The sequence below is a fragment of the Miscanthus floridulus genome, chromosome 16 (genome assembly GCF_019320115.1).
Source record: "Miscanthus floridulus cultivar M001 chromosome 16, ASM1932011v1, whole genome shotgun sequence".
NCBI classification, from domain to species: domain Eukaryota; kingdom Viridiplantae; phylum Streptophyta; class Magnoliopsida; order Poales; family Poaceae; genus Miscanthus; species Miscanthus floridulus.
Window position 1 is genome coordinate 31778428 of NC_089595.1, and position 24445 is coordinate 31802872.

A 24445-nucleotide genomic window follows, 5' to 3' on the forward strand; every position below is an offset into this window, starting at 1 on the left:
AATTCGTCGAAAACAGCAATCAATCTCTGTTTCAGGTCTTCCACGTCACATCCATGGAGGTCTAGACATGTCCTCTTATTGACTCGCAAGGGGTCCAAGAAGCTTATGTAATCCCATTTGCTTTTTAGAATGCAAAATTTTGCTATACACCTACATAAAATCATGGAAAGTGCTCAAAAGTTAACAATTTATGTCTCGAGAGAGTAGTTAATTGTAATATCGTGCGTGTATGGTACTTACATAGTCCACAGCGTCAACATTTGAACATCGAGAGAGCGTTTCTGGTATAGCTGGAACAAGCACTCCCACTCGACATCAAACTTCTCTTCTTCAGGATAATGAAAAACATGTGGCGAATGGATAATAACCTCAAAACCAAAGTCGTCCGTCTTTGTTGCTTGAGCCATGTAATATTCATGTAACTGGCACATATATGTTGTCAGATTTTTATACTCATGATCAGAAACCAAAAGATTGCCCCTTTCATACTTCATTGCCGGTGTTCCCGTCCCTTGTACATCATAATAGATGTCCGCAACCTCTTCCATGGTTAATCCTGGGTTGTCTTCGATGTACTTCTGTATGTTCCTTAAATCTTTATTGTGTATTTCTTCGTCTCTTGTTGTAGCGTATTTGTTCTATGTTTGCCTTTCGAATTCGGACTTCAACAAATACGAAGGCAGTGAGGCACAGAGATTGAAAAAACTAACACAATCTTCCTTTGAGATGTGTGTTGTAAATTTTTCTTTCATCAAGGTGGTAACGCTGCCACTGAATGACCTTTTTCTTTTTTGTTAGTCCACTTTAGGAGCATTAGCGATCGAATCCAAGGACCTTTTCTGCGACTGCGAGGATGTCCTTGATCTTGTTTTGGGCTGAGGTGGAGGAGGAGGAGGATGACGACGAGAATTCTATTTTCCCGACGCTGATGAAGATGGAGGAGGAGGAGGAGGAGTCTCTTTTCTCGGGGCTGATGAAGATGGAGTCGGATGAGGAGGAATAGAAGAAGACCTCTGTCTTCTCAGGGGTGATGGCTCCGGATGAGGAGGGGAGTGATCTCTGTTGGGAGATGGTGAGTGATCATCGTGGGTGGGCGAAGACTCGTAGTCGTCCTCATCATCAGAGGACAATTGATGGTCAAGCTTAATGAAGCTCTTACGCTAGGCCACTTGAGAGCCCTTGTTTTGACCAAGTTTCGGCCTGTCTTCCACTATGGGGTACTCAATGGGCATCTTGTTATACTTCTTATCAAGTATTCTATCAATGGTGATGCGAGCGTACCCCTATGGAATTGGACAGCCATTAATTTTCCCGTCTCCCGCAGGCCAGGCCAGGCCAAGCACCACCTTATCCTTTGTCCATTCCTGACGGATGTACAACTTGACATTGACGAGTTCAGTGGTGCCGTCCACCGGATGAGGCACATTCGTCTCTTCTTCATCGAGCAGGGTCAATCCGCAGCTGCTGCGACCCGTAAACTATGGGCTAAAGGCAGAAGGATTAGGGTTTTGTGGTACTACTGAGCCCTTGGACAACAAAATTTGCTCGACTCGTGCTTCAACAGTCGCCTCAATCCGCGCTTCCATTCTATCTTCCATCTCTTTTAGTCACCTCAAATACTCTGCCTCCTGTTCCGCTCTACCCCTCGAGCGGCTTCGGTAAGTGTTAGATTCTTAGGGGAATGCTAGTTTCCAAGGAACAACACCGGTTCCTCTAGTGCGACCAGGGTGCTCCTTGGTTCTGAGGGCTTGGGTGAGCATGTCTTTCTCCCTATTAGAAGTGCGAGTCCATTGCCTCACCTCCTCAATTACCTGGGAGATCCTCTGGATGAGTTCACTCATGGGTTCATTTGTGGAGCTAAAGCTCCTATCCTCGGCATGCCGTACATTCCTCCCCATACAGTATATTACCGATCTAGGCTCCCAATCGGCGGTCTCAACCTGAATGCCTTCCTCAGCAAGGTGATCCATTTTTTGAAGTTTTGCTTCAAAAGATGGCATCTTTTTGGCGTAGCCACAAGAGCCGAGATGATGAGGATTCGTCGCTTTCTGCGAGTTCTCCTTATTCTTCCTGCTCAGTTCTAAGTACTCCTCAGATAACCTGTATTCCTTGAAATCCTGCCAGAAGTCCTTCTGCTTGTTAAACTATCCACCATCAAAATCTGGCTCTTTATTTTGGAGGATAAAATTCTTGTACAATGTCCCCTTGAAATTCTTGAAGCATGTCCCCATAATTTCTTTTGATTTTTTCTTGACTAACTCCCTATCATACTCCCATAGGAAAGTGAAATACTCTGGGATCTTGACATCCTATATGTAATCCTTCTCACTTTTGGGAACCCTCCACGGGTCATCTTTCCCAATCCACTTCCTATACCTAATTGGGATGAAGTCCCTAACAAGTAACCCGAGGATAGTCTTGTATTTGGTCAAAGCTATAGGCGGTGAGAGTGGATCCCTAAATTCATTGAACTCAGTATTGTGCTAGTGTGCATTCCTACCAACAGGAACCTTTGACACGCCTCGCTTGGATCTGGCCTTCCTGCTACCCGAACCCTCTAGCTCCTCGGCCGGCGGAGGCTCCTACTAGAGACACCAAGTAAGCTATGACCCTCTCAATTGATCAGCGTGTGTGGCTACATAGTCACATGATACCAAAGTTACCTGGCCATCTTGGTCATTTTGACCTAGATCGAGCAGGCCGGACAAGGTCCATGGCTGCTCATTCTCACCGTCCTGATTGACACCGTCACTGTTTGTCGGATCATGCGGCTCTTCCATCCCAGCGATATCAGCAGCTTCTTGTTGCCGATCTGTTCTTCCGCGATGGGGTAACAGGCAACGATGAGTCATGGCTATGACACGATCATGGTTAGTTTTGGATGCGGACAACTACTAATAGCATATGTTCATATATATACATATATATTTATATAATATGTTTAATGCAAAGTCTAATAATAAGTCCACATACAACAAAGTTAAATAATAGCATATGTTCACCTAGAACAAATTCATTGTTTGATTGACCGCATACAACAAAGTCCACCTACCGTTCTATGAAACTAAGCCTACATCAACTTCCAAATAAGAAAAGCAATGACCATAGCCATAAATAAAAGCATGACATCTTTCCAAGGCCAAGGAGCAATTCTCCTAATCTTCACATCTCTGGCGGGTGGCTTCTCTTCAATCTCTATTGTCAGCGGATGGCCATGGTTTGCATTCATTGGACCATAGTAGGCCGGTTGCCCATGGTTTGCAAGGTAGGCTGGATGACTATAGTAGGCCCTCAAAGCTTCAGCTTCTGTGTTGTACTTTTTGTGCAAATTACCAGGGTAGCGATTGACTTGAGCATAGCAATCTTCCTAGGTTTGATAAATCCCAGGCATGTAACCAACATGCACTACATACCATGCCATGGTTGCCTATACATTTAAGTAAATGAGACATGTGGTAAGTGGTAATAGTAACTCACTGAACTAGAGAAGCTTAAGAGTAAGAACATTGTTTGGCAATACATTGTCAGTATTGCTCATGTGCAAGTTGAATAACCAAATTCTTCATTGCTCCCAATAGTCATGTTATACCGATTGGTTTATGAATTTTGGAGGAAGCTAAAATTGACTTATATAGTCATATCTTAATAAAATCTACTTATTTAGGTGTCACCTATCTATGTCATGTTTTACATTGCCATTAGTATATAAAAAACCTCTCATTGATGCATTGGTAATCCACACACTGTTATATCGAAATCTACATGAAACATGAGGCTATGGATACCACTGCTCTAATGAACAATATTTGTAGGTATGTCAATGTGGCTTTTGCTGTAAAAGGATTGATGAACAAATAATAGAAAACCACATCTTCTAGGAAATTAAAAAATCAACTAGATGCATTTTTGGGATGCTGGTGCATGTCTGTGCCATTAAAATATATCATTTCTTCTCCTGACTGATAGAGAGGCGAGAGCACACAAATTTGTACTTGAACATCAAATACGTAGCTACAGTGTTTGTATCAAGATCACACAATACATCATCATCAGTAATCATCTAAAATCTGCTAGAAAAGACTATCTTAGTAAGGATGCTAGAAAGCTCATAAAACCAGCAAATGCTCTTCGAAGTCACAAGGTAGTTCTTTATTTTTCGTTCTAGACATTTAAAAATTAGATGCCTAGGATTCTTGCCTGAACAAACAAACATACCCTAACAGCATCATCAATGTGGGCATACACTATCAACTATCTTAAAAACTATAATACACATAGGAGTGGATGTATTAGAACTAACTCTTCCTAACACAGTGTATATTTGTCACTTTCTTCTTGTCCCAACCACTCCATGTTATGCCATCTTGTGACTCAGTCACTTTACTCATCCCGTGCTCTATCTAGCAATCCATGAAGCCACCGAGGTCCCTGTTTTTTTCCTTTACCTGGCATCTGAGCCTAAGTGGTCTAAGGAGACCACTAATACTTGCGGAAGATGGAGTTGAGATGACCATGATTATATGTGTGATGTCGGTGATACAAAAATATCAGCAATGTTACTAACCATAGGTGGTGGAAGGTAGGAACCAGGAGGGAGAAGCGCTACTATGAGGCGCTAACACCATGGGGCATTTCATCAAACACACAGTGGGCAGTGAGCCACGCACTCACTGTGGGGGAGGGAAAGCAGCTGTCCACGCGCTCCTGAAGGCCTCAGCGGTGGGAGTGCTCCTGAACGCACTCACCAGGAAGGAGGAGGGGCACGAACGGCGTGGTGCTCCGGCTTAGGGCGGTGGATGGCGTGGGGCGGTGCTCCGATGGCATGGGGGGAGGGGTTGGTGCGGGGTTGAAATGAATTTGGATAATTTCAACCTGTGCCTCTTTTATACCAGTATCTCATCACTACCGGTTGTAAGTCGAAACCGACAGTGATGGGGGTACATCACTGCTGGGTAACTCCCCAAACCGACAGTGATGGGTGCACATCACTGCCGGGTCATTCTCCAAACTGGCAGTGATGTGGTTTAGCAGTTAGGTCTTAAGTATTATAACTTTTTGTTTTGTTTTGAACTCCTCCGACTATCTCAATGGTTAAGACCCTTCAACCAAGCCCCCAAGACCCATGTTTGGTCCTAGGTGGCCCAATTTTTTTTTGTTTTTTATAAATTATTAATTTACTTAGGAAAATAGCTCATCACTGTCGGTTTTGATTGTAAACCGATAGTGATGGGGTACATCACTGCTGGGTCATTCCCCAAACCGGCAGTGATGTGGTGTAGCAGTTAGGTGTTAAGTTAGGTGTTAAGTAGGATAACTTTTTGTTTTGTTTCGAACTCCTCCTATAGGCACAGTGGTTAACACCCCTCAACTTAGCCCCCGAGACCCGTGTTCGAGTCCCAGACGGCCCAAATTTTTTGTTCTATTTTATAATTTATTAAGCAGCATCAAGGTCAAAACGAAAATGTAAATAACCCTAAGCACACATCCTATACTAGCGCAGCGGTTAAGTCTCTAAACTCTACAGCCCGAGACCCAAGCTTGAACCCGAGGGCAGGCACAAATTTTTTTATTTTTTTAAATACCACTGCCGATTTTTAAAATAAATTGACAGTGATAACCAGTATCACTGTTGGTTTATTCTCATCAATGCCGGTTTTTTAAATCGACAGTGATGTTTATATATATTAAAAAATTTCTTTTATATACTAAATAAATAGAAGCATATGTATTCCTATGTCGAAATGGCTTGAAATTTTTTTGGCAAGCTTGTACACCCAAATTAAGACCCCACACAGGATCTTAGGTTTTTCTAATAAAATTTTTTATTTATTATATTTTTCTATGTGCTGAATGAGACAAAAGAGGGTGAATTTTATCTTGGACCCAATAGATTTTGTCATCCACCTCCACAAAATTATTATCCCTAGGGCACATTAGATCTTGTGTAAATGTTTAGCATCATTCTGGATCTTTTTATGGGTAGACTCAGTTCAACCTATAATTAAATGGTCTTGTCGTGCGAAAATTCAATTAAACCTCAGAAAGTAGCAAATCATCTCCGAAAAATCCTAAACTTGGTGTTTTCTTCACACGTGGCACGTGCAAGCCTAAGAAAAAGTTTAAAACCAATACTACACCAGAATGCGTATGAACCAAATAAACCTTGATAAACTATGTGTATAGTCATGGTTCGATGAAATGTCACATGTACCTCTATGAAGCATGTATACTCCGCCTATGTCGAAATGAACTAAAAATTTTTTGGCAAGCATGTACACCCAAATTAAGACCCCACACAGGATCTAAGGTTTTTCTGATAAGTTTTTTTATTTATTATATTTTTCTATGTGCCAAATGAGACAAAAGAAGGTGAATTTCATCTTGGACCCATTAGATTTTTTCATCCACCTCCACAAAATTCTTATCCCTAGGGCACATTAGAGCCTGTGTAAAAGTTTGGCACCATTCTGGATCTTTTTGTGGATAGACTCAGTTCAACCTATAATTAAATGGTCTCGTCGTGCGGAAATTCAATTAAACCTCAGAAAGTAGCAAACCATCTCCGGAAAATCTCAAACTTGGTGTTTCCTTCACATGTGGCACGTGCAAGCCTAAGAAAAAGTTCGAGACCAATACGACACCGGAATGCCTATGAACCACAGAAACCTTGATAACCTATGTGTATAGTCATGGTTCGATGAAAAGGCACATGTACCTCTGTGAAGCATGTATACTCCGCCTATGTCGAAATAGCTTGAATTTTTTTAGCAAGCATGTACACCCAAATTAAGACCCCACACAGGATCTGAGGTTTTTCTAATCAATTTTTTTATTTATTATATTTTTTTCTCGATGCCGAATGAGACAAAAGAGGGTGAATTTTATCTTGGACCCAATAGATTTTGTCATCCACCTCCACAAACTTCTTATCCCTAGGGCACATTAGAGCCTGTGTAAAAGTTTAGCATTATTCCAGATCTTTTCGTGGGTAGACTCGGTTCAACCTATAATTAAACGGTGTCGTCGCACGGAAATTCAATTAAACCTCAGAAAGTAGAAAACCATCCCCGAAAAATCCCAAACTAGGTGTTTCCTTCACATGTGGCACGAGAAAGCCTAAGAAAAAGTTTAAGACGAATACGACACCAGAATGTATATTTCTAGTTGCCCAATAAATGTTACACGAATTACATGCATGACAATAATTAAACACATAAAGCAGTACAAATTAAAATTAGAACCCAATTAAACTATAACATTGAAAACAACTTAATAAACATTAATTACTATTGGAATCACTGACGGGTTCGATCGGGCCACGCACACTAACATGCCTCTGTAGCCATATATGGTAATTGATGTCACGGATTATGTATCCGCTTATATCGATGAAGTCCAATGCCCGTATGAGTGCACTCTCTCATATCTCACAATACCAAAAGAATGGTCGGCAATAGATGTAACCTACTGAACGACCACTACCCTAGTTAGTAATCCTTATGCAGTACTGACATCCTTCTACAGTGAGCTGGCCGAGGTTACCATTGCAAAAGTCCCAATCGTACCCGAGTTGCTCCGTAGCTTGGTCTAGAATGGTCCACAAGCCACATGTAGCATAGGTAAGATCCTGGAGCGCAATCTGCATGCGGAGAAAAAGAAAAAAAATTAGAGAATGTTATTACAATAATAAACAACAAATAACTATGACTTAGGTATAAGTGACCGTTTTATGACACCGCACGGTTGTAGCTCACAAACCATTCGCTTGCTTGCGGGACGAGGATATCACCAGCATTCAAAGCAAGTGACTTGAAGTGCGAGAAATCAGGCACATCATAGCAAACACGTCAAAGTGCCTCTAAACAGATGCGCACGGCACTGAATTAGGCGCTTATCACATCCGGACTCTGTCTTCCCATGTTGTGGATATGGTTCTGATGATTTGCACCCCTCAAAGGGATGGAAAAACTGAGTTCACACGTCCATAGCTGACCACTTGCATTAGATGTCGTGTTCTCGACGATGTCCGAGATAAAGAACCAGCTAAGTGCTGTTCGCAGCCAATCTATTGGGGATATAGTCTGCAATATATATGTATGCAACAATGATATTAAACTAATTACACTTATTTGTTAGCATAAAAAACAAAAGATGTTGGAAAATATTTCATACAATAGCTGGAACAGGGAACTGTGGAATGGCCATATTAGGAGCGAATGGCTCATCGCTAGGGTGGAAACCTGGTTCTTGTGGTAGGGGAGGTCCGTTGTTCATACCACCTGATCGATAAAATGCAAAAAAATATGAACATAAAATATATGCACAAAAAAGTCTTCCAAGTAAAATGTGGTAACATAATTAAATATAGATCGAATGCAGGGAATAAGAATATATATAAATGTAGAATGCAAAGAAACATGAATATAAATATAGATCAAATGAATATAGATAGAATATTGGAGAAGACAACATATCAATACCATTGAAAAATGCAGGAGCCATGACCAAATCACGTAGAGAGAGTGGATTTCTTGAGAAGTGAGAGTGAAACGTGAGAAATGAGACTGTGAGAGTTCATGGGTGGGTGGGATCGATGTATGTGGGCGGCGGTTTGTTTTATAAAGGGGGCATGGACATCACTGCCGTTTGTAAGTAGAACCGACAGTGAAAGTTAATATCACTGTCGGTTTGTAAGTAGAACCGACAGTGAAGGTGCATATATGTAAAGAATATATTTATTTAGATAGTACAGTGAAAAAGTTTTAACAACAATGATATATTTATTTAGATAGTAATGAAATACATCAAAAAATAACAAAAAATATTAAAACTAAATTACATATACGATAACAAAGACCTTACACTAAAATTCCATATGCGATAACAAAGACCTATTTGCGTACAGGTCAATGTTACAATCAATGTATATCAACACATTATAATGTAACCACCTCAGTAGCATTCTTCTAGCACCAACTAGGGTCAAACAGCAGCACCAAGGTGGTCTACGAGCTATACCGGTTGGAGATGACAAGGTGGCATCGATGAATCTGCCTTGTCTATACATGGCCTTTTTCTAGATGCGCACCGCAGCGGATGGCTCTGTGAACCTCGTGGCATCTCCAATCTTCGGTGTTGCTTTATCTTCAGTAGCATTCTTCTAGTACCTCTTGTGTGCACCATTTTGGTGGACTATGACGCATAACGATATCTATGATTTGTTGTGAGAGGAAAACATTATATCATGGCTGATAAGGTCTGGCTGAAACCAACATGCATGAAGAGGCTAGCTCCTGGCCGAGGGTCATTTTATAGGGGCTAGCAGTCATGATACATTTTTGTTTCTGAACTAAAGTTGTCGGGGTAGTTGGAAGCAGTGTTCCTACTGTTGTGGTCAGTGGGAGCACTGTTGGCATGTGAGGAGCATCTACACATCACATCACTGCCGGTTCATTCCCCAAACCGGCAGTGATGTGGTGTACCAGTTAGGTGTTAAGTAGGATAACTTTTCATTTTGTTTCAAACTCCTCCTATTGGCGCAACGGTTAAGATCCCACAACTTAGCCCCCGAGAGCCGTGTTCGAGTCCTAGGCGACAAATTTTTTTGTTCTATTTAATAAATTATTAATTTACTTCGGAAATAACTCATCACTGCCGGTTTTGATTGTAAACCAACAGTGATGGGGTACATCACTACCAGGCCATTCTCCAAACCGGAAGTGATGTGGTGTAGCAGTTAGGTGTTAAGTAGGATAACTTTTAGATTTCTTTCGAACTCCTCCTACTGGCGCAACGGTTAAGACCCCTCAACTTAGCCCCCGAGACCCGTGTTCGAGTCCCAGGCGGCCTAATTTTTTTGTTCTATTTTATAATTTATTAAATGAATTTTCTCTATGCACCTTTTTTCTCTGTGGCCTTCTTAGCATTCCTCTTCATCTCGGCCTGGTCTGGAGACTGTAATAGTACACGCATCATGTAAATGGATCACTCAACAGTCAACACACAAGCCATAGGCATTTCCATTCACATCTCTAGGAGCACATACATCAATGGTCAATGAAGGTTGGAGGAGTACTACACCTTTGCTCAATGCCAACTATGGGCTGGGCTCCTTCGAGTATTGCGAGCAGGGACTACAAACTGGTTAGGGACCAGTGGCGTCGAGGAGCTGTGGATCCCTCACTACTAGTAGTAGCTCGATAGAGAATGGCCGCCCCAATGTCCTTCTATCGAAAGTCTAGACATATATATTTATATTTATATTTATATTTAGCTGGTGTTTAAATTCAGAGAGTAAAGTTTAGAAATGTTATGTCCGATGTCTAATCGAGTGTTTGAATAGTAATAAGGTTAGTCTCAATGGTAGTTTTAAATAACTTTCATTCTCATTAATTGCTATGATACGTCGGCATATTTGCTGAGTTAGCAGAGTATTAACGAGGAGGAGAGGGGAGATGAGAGTTTCATCAGGATCAAACATCCTTCACGGTTATGTGCATAATGATTACAAAGTTAACAATAATCTAACTATCTTTACGTGCATCAACAATGAGGTCCTCATTGTTATCAAGCCATACGTAAGTAGGTTCGTCACCCTCTTGAAGGATAGGTAGGGGTATGTTCATCCTGAATGGAGGCATTTCCTGATAGCCCCTGTAGTCTTCTTCGTCCGTCACTCCATCGACACCGACAATCTTCCTTTTGCCTTCTAGGACTACTTTTAGCCTTCCTTTTGTCTTGTTGTCCCTTGCATAGAAGACTTGCATAACATCTCTTGCAAGGATGAAGGGGTCGTCTCTGTATGCGGTCTTAGTGAGATCAACGGTAGTGAACCCTTTGCTGTCAGTGTTGATTTCCTCAAGCCGGACCCACTGGCAGCGAAAAAGAGCTGCCTTCAATGGTCTGTAGGCTAGCTCCCATATCTCCTCTATGAAACCATAGTATGTCGCCTGCATGTTGCCGTTTTCGTCATGAGCATCAAAATGAACACCAACTTTATTCCAAGCAAGCGATGTCGCAACCAGTTGACAAATTCCTCCTTATGTTTTTTATCCAGCCAAGCCTGTGACCTGCTTAGATACAGAGTTTGCAGGGACTGCCTATGCTCGTCAATGTATGGCATCACACCCTCGGCTTGCTAGAGAATAGCGAACTGGGCTTGTCTGAAAGAAACAGGGTCATCTACTATAACAGATTTCTCCCCAATCGTTCCTTTGCCACGTAGTATTCCCTCGTGACGAGATTCTAGAACTCTGACCCTTTTGATGTCCAGATAATATGTGCAGAACTCAATGGCCTCCTCCGTTGATCATCCTTCAACCATGCCCCCTTCTAGCCTGAATCTGTTCCTAACATACCTCCTGAAAACTTTTATCAATCTTTCAAAAGGGAACATCTGATGCAGGTACATTGGGCCAAGGGCTCTAATTTGGTCAACAAGATGAATGAGCAGATGCAATGAGATATCAAAGTAAGTCGGCGGGAAATGCATCTCAAGCCTAATGAGAGTTTCAGCTATGTCCCGTTGTAGCTGCTCTAGCGTGGACACATCAATGACCTTTTTTGAGATCACGTTGAAGAACGAGCAAAGCTTTATGATTGGGGCATGGACCTTTGGGGGGAGGATACCACGCAGGGCAACATGAAGCAGTTGAGTCATAATGACATGATAGTCATGGGCCTTCATAGGGCCATAGTTGAACTTGAGTTCTCTCATGTTCACTAGCCTCTTTGGGTTCGCATAGTAGCCGTCAGGACTTTGAGTTCATTGAAGAAAGAAATAAGCGCATGCTTTTCTTCCTTCTTTAATGTCCATGACGCAACCAGAAGTTTGAACTGGCCATTCTCTAGCTCCATGGGATGCAGCTCCTTTCTGATTCTCAAGTGTTGCATGTTCAGGCATGTGGCTAGTGAATCCTTCGATGTCCCCCCGGTGTCCATCAAGGTGTTAAGAGTGTTAGCGCACACGCTTTTAGTGATGTGCATAGGATCAAGACAGTGGCGTACACTCAGAAATAGCCTATAAGGTAGTTTTTAGAAAACTAATTTTTTCTTTCAAATGCTCCCATCAGGCGCTGCTACTACATTGTCCCCCTTCTCAAGGACAACCTCCAGTTTGTTGAGTTCTCGAAGTATCGTAGGCCTGTCTCGATATTTTGGAGCAAAGCGCTTCTCAATAGTACCGTTGAAATCTTTTCTATTCCTACGGTAAGGGTGATCCTTAGATAGGAACCTACGGTGTTCCATATAAACTATCTTTGAGTTATTTGGTAGATTTACCACATCGGTGTCGTCCAAGCACTCGACACATCCAGTATAGCCTTTTGTCTTCTCTCTAGACAACAAACCTCGACCTGGCAGGTCGGTGATTGTAGCGATAAGTACTCCCTTGATCGTGATATGTTTCTTTTTGTACTCATCCCAAACATCCGGCACACCCTTTTCAAACATCTCCACTAGTTCATCGATCACTGGTTCCAGAAACACATCAATGTCATTCCCAAGTTGTCTTGGCCCTTGGATCAGTAGTGGCATCTGGATGTATGACCGCTTCATACAAACCCAAGGTGAAAGATTGTATATACAAAGCGTCACTGGCCAGGTGCTATGATTGCTTCTAACCTGGTCGAAAGGATTCATCCCATCTGTGCTCAAAGCAAACCAAAGGTGCCTTACCTCTTCACCGATGTCCTTATAGAACATAGTATTGATAGTCCTCCAGTCATGTCTATCGGTGGGTGCCTCATCATTGTATCTTTCTTACTCTCTTCACCATACCAGCGCAACAGCTTGGCTGACTTTGCACATGCAAACAGCCTATGCACCCGGGGAGCTATAGGGAAATACCAAACGACCTTTACGGAACCTCCTCTGGTCTTGGTACCCTCATCTGACGGCCCTTCCTTGTACCGTGGAGCTTCACACTTGGGGCACTCGTCCAAGTCTTTGTATTTTTCTCCACGGTACAATATGCAATCATTGGAACACGCGTGGATTTTTTCAACCTCGAGGTCGATGGAGTAGATCATTTACTTAGCCAAGTATGTCTTTTCTGGCAACTTGTTTTTTCTAGGAGCATTTTCCTTATTATATCTAACAACTGATCGAAGCCTTTATCGCTCAATCCGTTTGTTGATTTGAACTCTAACAGCATGATGTCGGCTTCTAGTTTGCTCATTAGACAATTTCTATACAATGGTGTTTTGCCATCTTGTCTCATTTTCTCTAGCTTTCTCAGCTGTCTTTCACTAAGACATCCGGTCTCTACATTACATAGCAGCTGAGAAATGCCATCGTTATCCTCGATGTCGTCAGCTAGCATGTTCTTAAACACATTATTAACTGTGGCCATAGGTTTTGTATTGACACTGGGTTCCTTGTCAGCATCGTGGATGGCTACGTCAGGCATGTCCACATCATCATCATTTTTCTACAGAACATTCACACCAACCTCACCATGCATAGTCCATATCGTATAGTTTGGCATGAACCCCCTAGTAATCAAGTGCGATCGTATAGACTCAATTTGACAAAAGTTCCTATGATTCTTGCAATCTTTGCATGGGCAGAAGACAGGGTTCCCATTCCCAGCATGGGCTTTGGCATTAGTGATAAACTGGCTGACGCCATGCATGTACCGCTTGTCCGTTCGGGACAGATGCATCCACTCTCGATCCATCTCTGCACAAAAAAATACTGAGATAGTAATTACAAAGAATTAATAAGAAATCGAGCTTCATGAACAACAATTGTAGCTCAAAAGTACCATTTTTGAAAAATATTATTGTACACTAATTATTAGAAAATTGAAATTGGTAGCCCTAGCCCTGTAAATTAAAAATCGTAGTAAAACAATTATTGCGCAATAATAAAGAACATATATTCTACTCTACTTCTAAGAACTAATTATAGCATCACATACTAACAATGATGATCTTGACCACCATGGAATAATTAGCTAGGAATTTAAATGTGTTCGTAGACACCAACCGTTTGGATGATGGATTCACCACAATTTGTGCCTTGCATAAATGTCCAATTAGAAAAGTGCTCTCTAGAATGGAAAAAGAACTAGAATGAGAATCAAGCAATGTAGCCATCAAAATGAAGCTAATTAAGCAACAAAATCAAAGGAGTGGATGTTTGTTACTAACCTTAAAGCAAAAAGATCAAGCCATTCTTCAAAATCCAAGCATTAGCTTCATAGTGAAGAGCAGCCGCAACAATGGAGAGAAGGGTCCAAACGCGCGTCTATGTTCTCGGGATAGAAGAGAGGAGGAATGAGAGGACGACTGCAGTCTTTTGTGTTGTAGGCTTATCACCGTCGGCTCTTGGCTAGAACTGACAGTGATAGAGCCCAATCACTGTCGGCTCTTGGCTTAAACCGGCAGTGATGAGTGGCCGCCAAAACACTACTGGTTCAAGCCACAAACCGGCAGTGATGTGGTCCTTCACTACCGGTTTTAGCCCAGCTCCAATTATTTTTTTCATTTTTCAAGCTCATAACCGGTAGTGAAGTTACATCACTGCCGGTAGGGATGAAAACGGATCGGATATGGACGGATATCACCGATATTACATTTGTTTTTATATTTCTGTCCGGATTCGGATTCGAATACGGATAGTGTCAACTATGTCGGATAGGATACGATTGGATATCGACATCATAAATATGCGATTTAAGTATTCGGATACGGATACGGTATCGGATGTTGGATATCCGGACTCGGATACGGACAGATCTCAACCCCTCTAAACGGATTCAGTTTCGAATACGGTCGGAAAATATCCGTACCGTTTTCATCCCTAACTGCCGGTTCTCACAAATCCGGCAGTGATGATGCCGGCAGTGATGTGCAAATCTGGCGTAGTGATTGCTAGTGTGATTTCCCTCTACCGTTGTTCCCCATCTAGCACGGGCCTTGTTGGGTACCCTTGTTGCACGTCCGGCGCACGGTATGCCACGCCCCTGAGTGCGTCTGCCTTAGGTGCATGAGTCAAGAGTTTGCAACCATAACCACCCATCTTTCATCTTCGTCCTATTTCCATAAATCAAGAAGGGAGTCTATGTCAAGCAGCCTCCTGAAGTCACCATCGAAGGGAAAGAAAACCTACTCGATCTAGGCTTGGCAAGGCGCTTGTATGAACTTCATTGAGCCCTGCATGTCTAGAACTTGAAGCTTGACAAGGCGTACTGTTCCATCTTTCAACTTCTGAAGGCAAGGTTCATACCCACCCCACGGTACGAATATTTTGGAATATGATTTATGCCAGCTTAATATCTTCAGTAGTTGTGCATAATGTCTGCCTTATAGTTCTTTCTTAGCCCTTGGTTCTTAATTGTAACCCTTTACTCAGGATGAGCAACATTCTAAGGTTGTGTGTGGGGGTGGCCTTCACGGTTAATTTTTTCGGCCAACCATTTCAAAGAATGGAGAAATTTGAGATAACTAGATTTTTTTTAGATCTACAAGTTCCATGTGTTCTATTATGTTTTGCAGGTATATATATATATATATATATATATATATATATATATATATATATATATATATATATATATATATATATATATATATATATATATGGAGAGTATATTCAGTAGCCAGCTACAAAAATAAGTTATTCTGTAGCCACCTCCATTTACGATAATTTTATATACTAATTTACAATAATGTCAATACATATTTATGATAGTTGGGTTACTATAACACATGGAGATATTTACCATAACGTTATAGTAAACCACTTAGTAAGAAGTTACTATAATCTTGTAAATTAACATAGTAATTATCGTAACTCAAAACGGTTACAGAATAAGTTACACCACAAGGGCAAAGGGTTTTTGTGGCGAAAATTTTCATCACAAAAGCTTATTTTTTCGCCACAAACCAACCTTTGTGGCGAATTTTTAAATCGCCACTAGTCGCCACAAATACTCGCCTCACAGATACTCTAGTGATGAATTTTTGTTCCCCACAAATGACCATACTCATTAGTGACAAATTGTACTGCCACTAGTAACAGGACCATTTGTGGCTCATTCGTTGTCACAAAAACATATGCATTAGTGGCAAAAAATGATGCCACTCATAATGTTTTTAGTGGTGATAATAGTTGCCACAACTATACAGAATCTATGGCAATATAATTGTCACAATTACCATTGTAAAAGTGACAAATTTTGTGGTCACTAAAGACTACATATTAGTGATAGAAGTTTCGCCATTACTTGAGTTTGTCGTGTCGATGCTTGTTCTCACTATTAAATTATAATTGTGTCTAATTGTTTACCACAATATGTATGGGAAAAAGTGGTAACTTGTTAACACAAATACTTTTCATTTGTGATGCAAACTAATCCTCACATGTAAACTACGGTGGCAAACCTTTGTCACAAAAAATTATCTTTCTGTGAGAACTAACAAGACAAAATGTATCAATAGTTTCATCACAAAAAAGCATAGCATTTGTAGAAAAATATTAGTCAGGACAAGTTTTGTCACAAGATAAGTTTCAATTGTGTGAAACACATTAGATGTTGTGGCGACCAAGTTATCATTATTATCCTTGTTGTAGTGACAAAAATAGCTCAACAAATGTACATTATAGCAATATGATTATTTCAAATCTGCACCAATAATATTTATTTCAATAATTCAAATTTGGCAATCAAGCATTACATAAAACTAAGAACACTCAAACCTCAAAATAACTCTCTTGACACTACTTTAAAGTCTCACAATAATTATTCAACTAAAGTGTTTAAACTCTAAGATGCTAGAGGCTACGAGGCACCAATGCGTACAATTAATGCAGCCATTTGATGATCAAGTTGTTCTCTCACTAGGCGAGCAACTTCTCCACTCTGTGCTTGACGCAAAGAACTCATCTCATCACGTTGGGATTGCTGCTCTTCTTGCAGTTGTGCATTTGTTTCGACCACCGTGGAAACTTGGCCTTCCAAAGCTTGTGCTCGTTGCTCAGCAGCCTCAGCACGTTGCTCAGCGGCATCTGCACGTGCTCGAGCTGCAGCTTCACGCTGTTCTGAAGCCTCAATTTGTGCCTGCAATCTGATTCTTTCCTCAGCCACTCGGTTTACAGCACGAATGCCAACACCACGTGAATGGTTTGGCTTTCGACCAAGAACTAGTGCGAAGTGCTCCACTATTGGCACGGGCGCAGAAGAAATCTTTTCTTGATGTATCCCAGTAGCTTCATGTAGTTTGGTCTGCAAAGCATGAAAAACAAACTAATTAAGAACCCATATACTAAACAGCAGGCAAAAGCGTTCATGTAATGAATCATAGGTATGAGCACAAATTAGCTATAGGATAGTGTAACATCCAAATGTTCTCAGAGTTGCTACTATTCAAAAAAATCTGCAAACATGTTATCTAATAATTGAAAATTGCAGACAAATTAAATAATATATGAAATTTACAAACAGCTTAATAAAACGATATTGTTCATGATTAGAGATACTGCAAACATTTCGTAGTGCCTAGACTTTTCAACTCATTAAATGAACAATACAGAGACTACATTGCAGAGATAATAACCATGAAAGAGTCATACATAATTCTACTACCATACTTTTTCATACAAAAAACACATCACTTCCACCTAATCCTAGTTCAAAAGGTAGGATACAGATTGACAAATGTGAAACCCAAAGATGCCATCAGAAAGGGAAGTAATATGGTCATACCATTATTTCTTCACCCGTTGGAATGGACCATGTCCCATCAGCCTTTTGATATGTAGCCTTCCAAACTTGCATAGTAGTAGGCCATTCACCAGTTTTTGGGTCTCGCTGCATTGGAATAACAAAAGCATATATTCACTAATTCAGAACGATGTGTAATAGAAAAAAAATCTGCCTAGTAACTATTTTCCACACCAGATCGTAAGCGATTTGAGCAATTGATCTAGTTCCTACTTTGGACCCCATCTCTTGCTTTCCTCTATTGATGGAGTTTTGGTTGCTCCTTTTCTGGTTTACAAATCGCATAAATGTATCATTAACAATTATGCAGCACTGTAATTTAGGATATGAGTTGTATGTACCTGAAAATCATCATCCGTCCACAAATTCCTTATCAACCATTGCCAACCTTCTGGTGAGACATGTTGTGGTCTTGGCTTGTTGTTTCGGTAAGCTTGAAGCAGACGGTAATGCCGATTATTATATTGACTCTCTACTTGTCTCATGGCATAATCTTTATCTTCTTCTGAAAGCTCAGGAAACTTTTGCTGTACAGCAAAGATATATTGTAATAACCGGCCACTGAATGCAACGATAACCTATGCATGCCAAATATGTTCATTTCATATGAAAAGTAGGTCACCTTTAGTTTTCTCCAAATAGATGTAGTAGTACGAGGATGAAACTTATCCATGTCCCTCCACTTCTTCACTTGGAGTGGTACAGTTCTTAGAAGAACTGTTATCTCACTTTTAAATAAACTAGCATGTTCTCCACACACTTTTGTAAATTCTTTAGGGAACTTTATATCAATATGCTTTCCTTTTGCTCTTCTCTTGCGAAGTTGATTGTTAATTGTAAGTTTTCTTCCACTCTTAGGAAGGCCTAGTTAATTTAGGGAAAAGAACAAGGGTAATTAAATGTAATGTTTGTACTCTATAGTGTCAAGAATCAAATTTTGGATTAGTATAACAGGTTGTGGCATGCTAAATGTAGCACTTGTTATTATGTCGTATAAAGAAATAAATGTAGATCAACATAACAGTACCTAGCTAAATCAGCGAAATAAACAATGGTGTAAAGAAGCAGGTTTCAGATTAGCAAAACACCTTCAGTGTTGTGTGTTGCAGCATTTATTTGATTATTTTCATCCATTGCCACATCTGAATCAAATTGATCACGTTCATTGTTAGTTCGAGAGCCACGTGAACGTAACCTGGTTGTTATTTCACCTATAGAAACAAAAATAGGCATTTTGTAAATTTTACATAACTAAATACAACAGAAATGGCTATCTTTTATTATACCATCAGCACACGAAGTAATGCAAGTGAACACAGTTGCAAGTAATATAACTAGGATTTTTGACATTGGCATGAACACAAACCCCATGTGTTTGTTCATAGTAGCTCTCGTTCAGATCTATGAACAAGTAATGGCGCATTCAATTAAACAAGTCAAGAACTTGCATGTTCTCATGGAGATTATTAATGGAATCGCTATCAGTACTAATAAGTCGAGTTGCTGATAACTAGAAGACACATCATATGAACTTAACAAAAGATCATGGAAGTTTTCTTATACACTAGAAGCAATATAGAAACATTATATTACAAACGAGGCTGCAGAAAATTATAGCTTTCCTAATTTCCTTTGATGCACATTCTACAATACATCAGAATTTTTACGCAAAGAAATATTTGGTGGTGTTGAATGTATAAAACAAACCTATACCAGAGGTCAATTGGTCCCTTGGATCTTTGGATAAAGCAGAGGCAAGCTCATCAAATTCTGTATCCATTTCAGCAATTGTTCGTTGAGGCACCCGTGGAGCCATTTTCCCTGCGAAACAGCAATGGAATTGATGGAGAAACATAGCCATCAAATTGATGGATATTTTACCAAAAGAAATAATCTGATGAAAAAAAATAATTTGAGATATACAAAGGATGGAAACAATCTGTCAAAAAATAATTTGAGAAATATAAAGTTGGACTGGGCTGGAGGCATGGGTGTCGTAGGTTGGTGTCCAGTACAAATATGGTATGGATGTGATGCATATTCATAGATCGAAATCAAGATATCAGTATGGAATTGGAGGTATCGCATCTTATTGCAGTGTAGAGATGGCGGAGGCGGCGACCATGGCAGTTGTGCAAGCCGCAGTGGCGGTAGCCGTGGCGGTGGCCGCCGCGGCGACGGTGGCCGTGGCCGTGGCGATGGCAGCACTGGACGCGGGCATGGCGGCCGTGGTGGCGGCGGCGGCGGCCACGATGAACTGGATCGGAGGCCGGGGATTTTCCGCATCGGCATCATGGATCTGTGGGGTAGCTAGCCACCGGAGGCATCTGGGCGTGCGCCATGGCGATACATGGCCTTGGCTTTGACACAGGACATGAGTAATCATTGGTGGCTAATAATGATGATGATGGCCGGATGGAGGAAGACTTGACGGATCAACATGGCACATGGCAGTATGGAATTGGAGGTATCGCATCTTCTTGTGGTGTAGAGATGGCGGAGGCGGTGACGATGGTAGTTGTGCAAGCCGCAGTGGTGGCGGCCATGGCGGTGGCCGCCGCAGCGACGGCGGCACTGGCCGCGGCCACGACGAACTGGATCGGAGGCCGCAACGACGGATCACGGTGGTGGATTTTCCGCATCGGCATCATGGATCCGTGGGGTAGCTAGCCACCGGAGGCATCTGGGCGTGCGCCACGGCGATACATGGCCTTGGCTTTGACACAGGATAGGAGTAATCATTGGTGGCTAATAATGATGATGCTGGCCGGATGGAGGATGACTTGGCAAAAAAAATACTAGTAGTAGTACGCAGTGCACCTTTGTGGTCGCCTGTTTCTCTCCGTCAGTTGGCTTTGATTGTTTGGTAGATCCGTAGATGATGGAAAGGACTCCATGTATGTATATATATACTTGATGTCCAATGCAATATGGCGGGAGTCAAAAAAATTCACGGATTAATTGAAGGGAAAGGTGAATGGATATTTGGAGGGAACATTTTTTCACCAATTATAATTATTAAGAGGAAAAGAGTGCGCTCGGTGTGAAAAAAAAACAATAAACAAGGCCAATAATATTTCTACTAGAGATATAATGTGAAAAAATATAAACAAGGTCCATAATATTTCTACTAGAAATTATAATTTTTAATACCAAATTTATTTTAATGTGTGTTTATTGGAAAAATATTTTTGTTATTTTTTAGATAGTGAATAAAATTCGACTTCAAATCTCTTCGAATAAGACGCATCACTTGACAATTAGTTTTCTCTAAATGGTCCTTTCATGGTATTTTCCAAAGAAAATAAGGTTCTTTGAATGCCATATAACTAAATTTCAACAAATAAAAGGACATATGTGGGAGGCGAAGAACTCCATGGACCTTGGCTGCAAAAGCTGGCAAGAATGTACTAAAGGGTCTTTGAGCTCCTCATAGCGTTATAACATAGCCAAGAACCATAGCCAGTGTATCCTCGAAACCTTGGGGGAGCTAGAAATTATACATAGAGGGGGTCAGTCAAAGATATTCAATATGGGTGTGTTTGGTTAGCCAATTAAGCCTGGTCTGGCTTCAACAATACAAGATGAACTTGTTTGGTTGCATGACCTAGCTTAGTCAGTATAAGAAATGTTACGTTTTTGTTGGTTGCTTTATCTTGTAGCGGGAGGTGAGGCGAGCGGATAAAAGGGCTAGCTCGGGCCTAGCTTCACGAAAACGGCCGCCCACCTCGTTCCAGGCTGGCCTGACTAATAGGTGATCGGTGGCTTCAAGAAACCTGTCTAACGAGCCCAACAGGTCGGCCAAACAGGTCAAAAATTGTTAACTAGAGTTTGCATATATAAGAGTTGGGGACCAAACCAAACAAGTTGAATTGAGACTCATCTGTTTAGGTTCTTATGGTGGAACCTGGCCAGCCGTGTTAGTCGCCAGCCGTGTTAGTCACGATGTAGTTGCTCCTATTTTTCTGAATTTATTCCAGTGTGGTGATTAATTTGGACGAGTGTGCGTGTATGCATGTAAGCATCTGCTACCCGTGTTATTATCATGTATCTACCTTTTTATACGTAGTTTTATAAGAACAATATCATTGAACAAGTTAGGATTAAAGTATGAGTATATAACAAATAAAGTGTTAAACTAATAATTAAATATATAAAAATCATAAACAAATGATTATTTAGATCATAGATTAAATATTTATAAAAAATAATATAGAATATCATAGTTTTCTACTCATAATATCATGCCAAATATCAACATTCGAACCATATTAGTTTTGTTTTGGCAAACATTTTGTTTGCAAATAACTAACTCATATTTCGATGACTAATAAAGCAAATTATGGTGCTTTATTAATTATTAAATCTTTGTAAAATACAAAATCAAGTCCTTAACAAGTAACCAGGCTGCCTGCCGTATTCATCGGCATTAATGTTCACCACAAAAATAGAAAGAAAAAGAAAATAGAGCGAAAACCTCCTACATTTTTGGACCCAGATCAGGTAGCCCACGAATCTGAACTCAATACTCAATGGCTACCGCTTAAACCCTAAACAGCCCCCAAACTGCTATGGCCGCCGCCCGTTGATCCATTTGCTTCTTGCCACCGATCCACTGGTGCAGAGCTGAGATGCTAATGTCCAACACCTCTGCCGTCAGGTAATACTTTTGATCAAAATACAAGTTGTCCGCACTATCATTCCTGTTTCCATTTGAAGCCTCTCCCCTTTCAAGACCGTACACGTGTTTGTTCTTGAAGCAGCCAGATGCAGGACCTCTGTGTAGCTCGATTGTTCCATCCTGATTGTCATTGCCATACCCATAGCACAGCCGTGGCTAGGGACGCAGCGAATCCAACCTTTTGCGAGCTCGTCGAGATTGGCGGCGGCGACCGTGGGCGAGCTCGTCGAGTGCGAGGCGAGATTCGGTGGATCCGGGTGGGAGCGGGGATGGCCGGAGACCATGGGCGAGCTCGTCGGCGTGGAGCAGAAGCATCGAGCTGGGGGCGGTCGGAGACACTCATCAAGATAGGCGGCTGCGGCCGTGGGAGAGCTTGCTAAGCGCTGCACGTGCGAGCTTCGGTGCAGCCATGGGCAAGGGCATCGACGGCCGGCGACTATGGGCGAGCTCGTCGGCGCTTGGCGGAGCTCAGAGCTTGGGGGCGGCCGGAGATGCTCCGTCCAGTAATTGCAGCTGTAGAAAATGGATGAAGATATTGTTTCAAAAAAAAGGAAGAAGATAAGGTGGAGTTTGACTGACAAGTGGGACCCATGATAATACAATATTTGCCACTAATTATTTATCATACGGAACACATGTTTTTATCACTAATATAAATATTATATAACAAGAAAATTTATTTGCTCACAATTAACTTGGTAACAAGTGACAAAAGAATATTTTGCCACAAAAATTTCTCAGTAATCAGCTACCATGTGGCGATGCAAAATTTTGTCACAGATTAACGTACTAATAGTGGGAGGGAATTGTTTAGTCACAATTAAGATGGTAAATAGTGGCAAAATACAATTTTGCCACAACATTTTCTCACTGACCTTGAACCGTGTGGTGATATAATATTTTGTCACCGGTAGATGGCAAAACTGTGAGGAAATAAATATTTAGTCACAATTAACCTATTTATTAGTGACAAATTAATGTTTCATCACTAAATTCGCCACTGAAGGTGCATCCTATGGCGATATAGTAGTTTGCCACTAATAATCGACGCAATAGTGATGAAAATTAGTTTGGTCACTAATAACATGGGAATCAATGACAAATTAAGATTTCGCCACCACATTTTATCACAGATGCTCGGTCTTCCTGTAGTGTTATTTTGTAGCCAGCTACAGGGCAGTAGCGCTCTCGCTCTCTCTCTCTCTCTCTCTCTCTCTATATATATATATATATATATATATATATATATATATATATATATATACACACACACACACAACTTGTAGGGACGGTTCAATACCTATAAATAGACGCCGAATAGTAAAAGTTAAGCACTAAAATTCGATTTTTTTCAAATGACCTCGGATGTAGAAATGACCAAAATAAAAGTTGTAGATCTCAAAAAATTATGAAACTTTGTTGTTTACAACATTTTCATTTCAAATCATTTACTACTTCAAATTGTTGTTTGAAATTCAATTTTGAAATTGTCGAAGAACTCAGATTTCTTTTTTTAATCTGTGGATAAAACTTATAACTAGTCTTTTTCCCTCGTACTAAATTCAAATTTGATGATTTTTTCAAAAAAATTCTAAAATCATGCTCTATCAATTTATTGTGTTCTTACGGCTATTATTTTATCTATCATTTCATGCGACTGTGTTTTATCTATTTAAATTTTGAATTTCTAAAAATGGTAACTTCAAATGTTATTTTGAAACATTAAATGATTTCAGCTGAAAAACTCATCAAAATAAAAGTTAAAGATCTCGGAATGTCATAGAACTTTGTAGTTGACAACTTTTTTATTTGAATTCATTTTGTTAAGGAAAACTATGTTTGAATTTCTCAAATTTAAATTTCAAATTTTTTAAACGATCTCGAATGGAGAAACAACCAAAATGAAATTTGTAGATCCCAAAAAGTTATACAACTTTGTAGTAGACAACTTTTTGATTTAAATCATCTTGTCAAGGAAAACTAAGTTTGAATTTCTAAAAATTTGAAATTTGAACTTTTTAAACCATCTCAGATGG

At 40.6% G+C, this 24445-nt stretch overlaps 1 protein-coding gene and 1 pseudogene across 1 annotated transcript; both read right to left on the reverse strand.

Moving 5' to 3' along the window:
* The window catches only part of LOC136512514 (serine carboxypeptidase-like 26), a 74214-nt pseudogene that overhangs the window by 3490 nt on the left and 46279 nt on the right, over window positions 1-24445 (reverse strand).
* LOC136511602 (uncharacterized) lies at window positions 16787-18401 on the reverse strand. Its single transcript, XM_066505644.1, has 5 exons — window positions 18351-18401; window positions 18070-18255; window positions 17903-17995; window positions 17711-17815; window positions 16787-17230 (listed from the first exon to the last, which is right to left on the reverse strand). Exons 1-5 carry the CDS (start codon window positions 18399-18401, stop codon window positions 16787-16789), a joined length of 879 nt encoding a protein of 292 aa, XP_066361741.1.

Coding starts and splice junctions, on each gene's coding strand:
- LOC136511602 (XM_066505644.1), bottom strand. CDS start 18,401: ATGGATAAGTTTCATCCTCGTACTACTACATCTATTTGGAGAAAACTA. Junction 18,256..18,350: donor CTATTTGGAGAAAACTAAAG/GTGACCTACTTT, acceptor TTTGCTGTACAG/CAAAAGTTTCCTGAGCTTTC. Junction 17,231..17,710: donor CAACGGGTGAAGAAATAATG/GTATGACCATAT, acceptor CATGCTTTGCAG/ACCAAACTACATGAAGCTAC.